Source organism: Oppia nitens, unplaced genomic scaffold (assembly GCF_028296485.1).
Source record: "Oppia nitens isolate AA-2021 unplaced genomic scaffold, nextdenovo-longstitch-racon4-pilon3 scaffold13_pilon_pilon_pilon, whole genome shotgun sequence".
Lineage (NCBI taxonomy): Eukaryota > Metazoa > Arthropoda > Arachnida > Sarcoptiformes > Oppiidae > Oppia > Oppia nitens.
Genome location: NW_026533192.1, coordinates 1,244,362 through 1,253,192, shown reverse-complemented (window position 1 = coordinate 1,253,192; position 8,831 = coordinate 1,244,362). Strand labels below are relative to the sequence as shown.

General features: G+C 28.7%; 3 protein-coding genes across 4 annotated transcripts; 1 reads left to right on the top strand and 2 right to left on the bottom strand.

The window, feature by feature from the left end:
• Positions 1-2,304: 2,304 nt before the first annotated feature.
• LOC128958507 (protein maelstrom homolog) lies at positions 2,305-3,747 on the bottom strand. 2 transcript variants are annotated; one of them, XM_054304379.1, is made up of 2 exons: positions 3,733-3,747; positions 2,305-3,580 (listed from the first exon to the last, which is right to left on the bottom strand). In XM_054304379.1, exon 2 carries the CDS (start codon positions 3,475-3,477, stop codon positions 2,431-2,433), a length of 1,047 nt encoding a protein of 348 aa, XP_054160354.1. In that variant the 5' UTR covers positions 3,478-3,580; positions 3,733-3,747; the 3' UTR covers positions 2,305-2,430. The 2 variants fall into 2 exon arrangements, with proteins under 2 accessions (XP_054160354.1, XP_054160361.1); XM_054304386.1 differs by lacking the exon at positions 3,733-3,747 and having other exon boundaries at positions 2,305-3,470; positions 3,520-3,639.
• A 1,674-nt stretch (positions 3,748-5,421) lies between these two features.
• Positions 5,422-6,698, top strand: LOC128959983 (testis-specific serine/threonine-protein kinase 2-like). Its single transcript, XM_054306037.1, has one exon. The coding sequence runs from the start codon at positions 5,475-5,477 to the stop codon at positions 6,696-6,698; it is 1,224 nt and encodes a 407-aa protein (XP_054162012.1). The 5' UTR covers positions 5,422-5,474.
• Positions 6,699-6,974: 276 nt separating this feature from the next.
• Positions 6,975-7,996, bottom strand: LOC128958499 (testis-specific serine/threonine-protein kinase 1-like). Its single transcript, XM_054304366.1, has one exon. The coding sequence runs from the start codon at positions 7,911-7,913 to the stop codon at positions 7,035-7,037; it is 879 nt and encodes a 292-aa protein (XP_054160341.1). The 5' UTR covers positions 7,914-7,996; the 3' UTR covers positions 6,975-7,034.
• Positions 7,997-8,831: the final 835 nt, after the last annotated feature.

Here is an 8,831-nt window from a genome sequence, read left to right as displayed (position 1 = left end):
TTTTTTGTCGGCATCGCTGTCTCTGCTCTCATGTTTGGTGCCATTAGATTGAAATACGAGACAATATGTATAACAATTGAGAGGTCAAACAATATTGAATTTGACACTATTTTGACACAACAAACATTACTTATAGCAAATCGTTAACAAATTATTTAAAACTATTTTTATATTTTATTTAATTATCCAAAAAATATTATTTTAATATACTGTATATTATATACTAATTTTTATAATTTGAAACTTTTTAAGTTGTGTTTAGAATAGTTTCTAATTTTTAATTATGTATTTAATTTCAATAATATTACATGTTATTCAATAAGAAAATTTTGATATTTAATAATGTCTATAAACCAATGTTATATATTGTATGAATTTTTATTTATAAATAAAATATCTTATGTTTGTTTATTTAATTTGTCAATACTGTATAACCAAGGTAATTTTAGTTAAAATTCAAATAACATCAATACTTTAGATAAATTACAGATTTATTTTCAATCTAGTACATTTGTTAAAATATAAAGTAATTACTATATTGTTAATTGTATAACATTATAATTTAGTATTGTCTGTATTATACTAACTCTTTCAGTATTGCGCACCTGTAGTCAAGCGTCATCAGAGACGGCAACTTTTGTATACATTATGCAACTCATCATAAATATGGTTATCACTAAAAACGATGGTAACACTAAACAAGTYAACACTTAAATAATGTGTTTATTATAATATTAAAGTAAATGAATTAAAAATGTTTATCTCAAATACAAATACATTATAAATGTTTGAATCATAGAAAAAATTGCAAATTTGTATCAGAAATCATAATATAATATATAAGGCGTTATATTAATTAATGCTTAATCAGTAGTGACTCCATATTTTTTATATCATATATGATATATATGTGTATTCAATAAATATATAATTTTTTGTTTTTGTTTGAATTAACAATTTTTTTATATATGTAAATCAATGGCCCCATCATTGCGGGGCTGGCATATCATAGCGGGCGGTCTCATATGGCTAACCAGTTCTATACTAACTTATATGAGTCTTATGACTTCAGTAGTGTTGGGCTCAGTATTCTTGTCATTGGCTGTATTGACCATTGGTTTAGGTATTATTAAAATTGTCAAATTTGAGAGATACGAGGGTCGCAACAAATTAAGCCAAACAACAACAACACCTACGCGTGCAAGTAATGGACAAAACTATAGCTCATTCACCAATGAGGCGGAAATTAATTCAACTGTCGGTAAAAGAGAGGTCGACCCCAACGAAGCCTGGAATAAACGGGTCCAACAACAACACCAACAACAACAATGATTTCTTTTAAAATTATTATTATTTTTTATGTTATTACTCATCAGTATTTATTAATATATGTAAATATTATATGCAATTTGTTGTTTTAATAATTAACTTTAAATTCCTATGATTTATGTTTTTTTAACTATCATTTTGTTTAATAAACTTTCGACTAAATAATTAGTTGAAATAACTGACACCTATTGGTTGAAACTAATATTACTATATTAAAACATTAAAACTTTGGGTTATTTAATTATACCCATATATAACAATAGCCGTATATGTCAACATTACAATTTTTCATTTTTATTATTATTGATACATTATTATCAATAAACTAATCTAATATAATACTTAAATCTAATATAAACCTAACCCTAAATAAAACTAACATTTAAGTGAATCTAATATTAATTTATTTGACTGTTAATACTGTTTACTAATAGACTAAATGTATCTAAACTGTATGTATTGCACTAATATAACAATATAATCTATTGCTGAACCGTATATTAATAACTAGTATAAACAATATGACTTAACTATGATTTATACTAACGGTTAAACTGATTTATATAGTATAATGTCGATCAACCAAAAAGTTTCTATACTTTACATTAAATATTAAAATATTATATAAAAAATAATACATATTATGCGTTGTACTTACTATTTGTCAATAATTTAAATATGAAACTTGTTTACTTTAAATTTTGTTTATATTTTTAAGTGTCAAATTTCAACATGCTAATATTTAGTCTTTATTATACAATTAATTTAATTAACATATTTTATATAAAAAATGTTGGAAATTAAAAATTTTAATGATTTTATTTGTAGTTAAAAAACAAAGAAAGTATATAACTTTCTTTAAACAATCTATAAATAAGATATTTAATACAAAAAAAAATTATAATCAAATGTCTAAAATATTTAATGATATAATTTATCAGTTATTGATTTATATCAATAAAATACACTAATTTATGTAATATACCGGTAATGTAAAAATACTATTAAATAATAAGTTTATCAAATTTAAATCATATATTTACGGTAATATAAAAGTTATGAAATATATAGATAATGGAAAGGCAAACAAATTTCAAAAAATCAATTATAACGATTGCCACTATTTTTGGACCAATTGGTAGACCTACCCCTTCCCATACCAGATCCAGGAGTCGGACTTTGTTTGTTTGTAGTCACCTGATTGTTGACCACATTAGCATACGGTGACCGAGTATTATGTGGAAATAGTTTATAACTATTTAACGGCACACGTGGTATCTCCGAACCCTTAAAGATGGACGACTCGGACTCAATCAAAATGTTTTTCGGTATATGAGTGTCCTTTGGTTTCACTTCGTACTCGGTTTTGAATCCTATTGATAGTATGGCATCGATAAGCAGATATGCCGTCCGTTTTGTGGCAAAAAGGGCGCAATAATTGTTTTCAGTTTCGTCGTGAAATTCACACCTCATGTTAGCCTTATAGTCATATCGGCAACTATTCAGGTCATCAATGAGTAAAGCTTTTGCGCGATTTTGTCGACAACATGTTTTGGTCATCAAAAACAATAGTTCCACGATATCGATGACTACAAAATCACGGCATAGACTACGGGCGCCTGGCTTTTGACCGGCGTTTACCTTATTGTCCATCCATTCAAGTGAACCAATCACTTGAGGCATGTCTTCAACATTGGATCGACTGTCGATAGTTTTACAGAAAACAATTTTGCGGCCTTTTCTGTCCTTAAAACTCGATGCGTCCATAAATAGGTAAATCTCATTAAACAGTTGATGATAATCACCACAAAATTCCGGGACATCTATCGTATTGATGGGTATCTTATGGGTATCTTTGCTGAACTTGTCGGCCGTTCCATAGAAACCTTGCGGATGAGTATTTTGTATGAGTTTGCTGTAGCCGTGTTGGACACCGTCGGTGATCGACATTCTGGTCATTCCTATTTCGTTCGGGTAGTACTTGTCATTAATATCTTTGACCACCACATTGAACGTCACAATCACTATTGTCGACTCATTTGTCTTCTCGGGTGACCATTCGGTCAGTGATTGTTCGATGTCATCGACGGCAGTGTCTTCGCAATCACTATCGCTATAATTATCCATCGATGGTATGCTGTCTGTCATATAAGTGATGGTAAATAAGTTAATCAATTGATTGATACTAACAGTGCTTTCAATACAATCCAATCACTAACTAATAGACCAAACAGTGTGTCAACCAATTGACCTATAGATACAAAAGTCATTCATATATTATGTGACATTAGTTTAACATTTGATTGGTTTAGTGTCTAATAAACCATTAAATGTCATACAATATAATACTAATCACTAAACCAATCAAATGTTAGAAATAATGTCATGTCTTATATGTATTACTTATGCAATGAATTAAATTTAAGATTTGATTAAACTCTAGTCATTGAATAGAAAATGACTGTTAATATTGAATATTATCTCTAAATAGTATTATTGTGTTCATCCATGTTATACACAGTAGAGGTCGCAAACGGTTTTGATTCTTAAAACCGACTGAAACCGGAAACCAAACCGAAAAATTTTAGTGCGTTTTCGTTGTTTTAGTAACGGTTGGGTTTCGGATAACTTTCGGTACTTTGGTTTTAAAACGGTTTCGGTTTTAAATAGAGTTTGGGGTTTAGATTGCTTTTTAAAGTATACGATGTAATACAATATGTATTTAACTTTCAATTATTTAATGTTTGTCACAATATATTTAAACTTAGATATCATTTATAATAATAAATAAATTATATATTGATTGCAGACAATAATAAATTTCAATTTTTAAGTAAAATTTTATATTTTATAACAGTTATAACAGAGACTTACTTTACATTTATCTAAAATAATTAAGTTTTTTTTATAATAAAATATTAATATATTTTGTAACATTAAATGTGAAATCATTCAATTTGTTTGATATATATAATCAATGATATAATGAAAATATATTATTTTTCATTGATTTATCGATCAAATCAATTGATTTGATATTATATTTGAAATATATTTTATAAATGTTTTGTTTGATTGCTTTTAAACAAACAAACAAATTGTATACAAAAAGTATAGACTATTTGATTATAATTTATAAATAATATTAATTAATATTATATAAGAATGAGATAAACAAATATCAAACTAATAGTGAAAATAATATTTAGAAGAGTTTATCGTTCGGTGGTTTCTCTTGTGGTTCAAGTGTTAGCCTTTTAGACACTTTAAACACTTGAGTTCCAACTCTTTTGACTTGAGATGAATCACTCGTATTGTTATTACTGTTAATGTCTTCACTTAAGACTACCTCTTCTGAAGACTCATTGATGTCTTTGTTTTCTTCTTTGGACTTAACTTTATATTCGTCTTTTGTCTGACTCTTATTTGTCGTTGATTTTCGTTTTTCAGTTGGTTTTGTCTTGTCGTCCATCGGTTTGTCTTTTTTGTTGGTCATCACCGATAACTTAGTACTTTGTGTTTTCATCTGACTTTTACGTCTTCTGCGACTAAATATTATGTAACCGATGACACAAATAATGACAGCGACGACAATGAAAACAGCGATTAAAATAATATAAACCCATAAATAGTTTGTCTTTTTTTGTGGCGAAGTCTTCGTTGTATTAGTTTGTTGACTGAAATCAGTCAAGACTTCATCAATAATTATGGCCACAAAAAGTAATAATAATATTATTAAATGCATTACTACTGAAACTAAGAAAATCTGATAAATATTAACAAAAACGGTTTGATTTAGACCAACAAAATTGGTTTAAAAAATAAAAAATAATTAAATAATATGCACTACAATATCACTTATCATAACGTAATTTGAATTAATTTTAATTTTATTTGTACTAAAATAACGTATAATTTGTTGATTTTGGAAATTTTGAATTTTTATTGTTTTTACATAAAATGATTTATTACTAGTTATAGAGTATAATTGAATTTTTCAATTGTCATAAATAAAATAAAAACACGAGATATCAAAAATAGTGACAAATATGAAGATAAAACAAAAATTAAATCAATTTTTTATTTGTTTGACTTTTCAAATCAATAATAATAATAACGTATTTGTGATTTGATTAATGATTTGAATGATGTGTTGTTTGTGTCGATTCTTGTGTTGTTTTAGTTGTTGTAGTAGTGATGAAAAGTTAGGACATAAGCGAAGACATAAAAACTACACAGAATTGGGTCGAACTCGAGTCTCGGGTTTCTCTAATCGGACAACAGTTTCATTTGACAGACAACAGGCTCTTCAGGCGGCTTCCAGTCCATCAAATTTGCCGACCCTTGATCTCACCATTATGTATGACTTGCCCGACAATAAGTACAAGACAGTGGACAATATCATCGATTATCATGGATTTCAACTTTTAAATGAGGAATTAGGAAGGGGTGGCGTAGGTGTTGTCTATAAAGGCCGTAGAAAAATCGACAACTCATTTGTCGCCATTAAAGTGATGGACATAAGCGGTAAATACTATAAGAGCCTTAAAGCGGACGCCAAAAATGAGTTGTTTGTTATGCAGAAGACATCGCATCCGTATATTATTCAGATTTACTCGCATTTTATCGTCCGATACACCATTGAAAACATCACTAAAGTCTATATAATGATGAGATTAGCCGAAAACAAATCGCTGTCTGAATACGTGCGACAACTCACCACAGGTATGGATGAGATCAGAGCTAAGCGCATGTTTGCACAGATCGTTTCGGCGGTCAGTCATATGCATAGCTTCGGTATAGCGCACAGTGACCTCAAAATGGGTAACATATTGTTAGACAAAGACATGAATGTATTGGTATCCGACTTCGGTCTGAGTCGTGTCAACTTTCGCGAGAAGAAAGGCGGTGTTATAATGTCTACAAAATTTATGGGAACCGTACCATATATGGCACCAGAAATATTAAATCTCAAATTGAAACGAAACACACAATACAATCCGTTCATTACAGATGTCTGGGCTCTGGGAATCATACTTTTTATAATAATTAATAGATATTATCCTTTTGGCGGTGAGAACTGTAAGCCCGGGGCCGGCGGTAGACTCGATAAACCAAAACAAGAAAAACAGTGTTTCACAGAAATGATAAAAAAGATGCAGTCGTTTGACAAAAACCCGTCCCAACCATTCAATCGATACATGAAGGCATCCCCAGAGTTTGAAGACATTATTAGACGTCTATTTACATTCAATCCGGACAAACGCATCACTATTAGAGACTTAAGTCGTCACCCGTGGATCAGTCAAGAAATTGATTCAATTAAATTGCAATTTGGACAACAAGTCATCAATAAATATCTTAATTAATTTTTTTTGTTTATCAAAATCAAATGACAAATAAGTGAATTTTAACTTTTAATTTCTATATTGAAATAAACGTTTAATTTTTAAATTAAATTGTATTTTATTGTATATTATATTAACTACTGTTTAATGTTGTCAATGTTTAGATCTATTATATTATATATACAGTATTAGATATAAATATTAAAATGTATTAGTTTAAAGTACAACTTAAGTTTAATAAACAATAAATTAATTTTAATTATTTTATTTATAAATAACTAATAAAAGTAAATCGTGTAAATGTTTTAAATAATAATAATACAGTAAAAAATAAATAATTGATAAAATAAATAGTGATTAACTGTTGTTGAGTTGATGGAAACAGTTGGGCACCCAGGGGTGTTTGCATACATTGTCTATGGAGATCCTAATATCCGAATTGGGTTCCAGTAGTTTTTTCACCAGATCTTTGGCCAATGGACTGAGCTTTTTGTTGACATTGACATTAAACTGATACTTGCGCTTCATTTGGTTGTCGATTACTTTTTGATTGTCTTCGTCACTATTGAACGGGTAGTCGTAGTTTAACATAATGAACAAACAGATACCCAAAGACCACACGTCATACTTGAATGGGTCGTACGGTCGCATCATAAGCACTTCTGGTGCCTCATATGACGGCGTTCCCACATAGGATGTGCTCCGCCGAATGCGTCCAGTCGTGTCTTTTACCACAAATCGACTGAAGCCAAAGTCACACACTTTGGCGTTATAGTGGATATCGAGTAATACGTTGTCCAATTTGAGGTCCCGGTGCGCAATGTTGTGTCGGTGCAGATAGTTGATGGCACTGGCAATCTGAGTGAAGTATACTTTTGACTTCCATTCGCAAAGTGGCGCCATTTTGGTGTCCACTTCATCGCCAATACTTTTGTTGGGCATAAACTCCATAACAATGAAAACCTTATGTTGTGTACGAAACAGATCCTCTACTCGTATGCAGTTTACATGTCTTACATTCTTAATGATAGCCAATTCGCGTTTGAGATCTTCCTCCAGTTGATGATTGTTGCGATCTTTGTCATCGATGTGTACCACTTTGACGGCGTACACAGTCTTGCCTTTCATCGTCTTATAAACGTTTCCCTGACCTCCAGAGTCTAACGGATCAAATTTTGTGAAACCACGCCTACGAAGAATATCCATACCATCGCGATTCTTGTCTTTAGTTGCCATTTAAACAACAAATTCAGTTAAAACTTATTTGTGTTTTTGCTTTTAATTTAAATGTTTTGCTAACTTATTGTTTCCTTGAGATTAATTACAATCATTTTGGAAATTCATTTTCTATTTAAAGATATTGTATTTTTTTTGTATTTTTGTATTTGTTTATAAGTTATCAAAATACAAGTTATAAAATAACGTTAATATTTTAATACTGTAATATCATAGTTAATTAAATTGCAATTTTTGCAAATAAAAATTTATCTTAAATCTTAATTCTCATTTTCTATTTTAGAAAAGTATTGCCAAAATATTCATTTTAATGCATATAATGCGATAAAACTTTAAAAACAATATTATGAATTTTTATATATTTTTTACTTTAATTTTATTTATTTATTATTATTAAATATTTATTACACAATGTTTTACTGATGAAGTATTTTGGAAAATTTAGTTTTAAAAATCTAATTTAATATAATAGTGTCAACTCAATAGTTTTGTTAAAATTTTTTGTCTTTAAGTGATTAACCTTTAAAAGAATTGATTTGTTATAATTTTTTGATATAATGATTTATTAGAAATGATAATTAATTTATAGTTAATTAATACATCACAATACGTGCTTCTGTATGTAAGCTTATGGAGTACAACATCACCAAAAATATAAATAGATTTTTTTTAAATCTATACATTACATTTAAAATAATGAAAAATATTTGTACATAAAAGTAAAGTTTAAAATATTTTAACAATACTAATAATTTTTAAAAAACATTTTACTTCAAGCTATAACATCTATAGTAGATTGACCTCAATAGCACTTTTGGCTGAAATTAAATAGAAATTTACAATTAATAAGTTTATTATCTATAAAATAAAACAATATCTTAACAAACTTAATGTTGATCCGGGTATATACCGGTATAG

Coding starts and splice junctions, on each gene's coding strand:
- LOC128958507 (XM_054304379.1), bottom strand. CDS start 3,477: ATGACAGACAGCATACCATCGATGGATAATTATAGCGATAGTGATTGC.
- LOC128959983 (XM_054306037.1), top strand. CDS start 5,475: ATGATGTGTTGTTTGTGTCGATTCTTGTGTTGTTTTAGTTGTTGTAGT.
- LOC128958499 (XM_054304366.1), bottom strand. CDS start 7,913: ATGGCAACTAAAGACAAGAATCGCGATGGTATGGATATTCTTCGTAGG.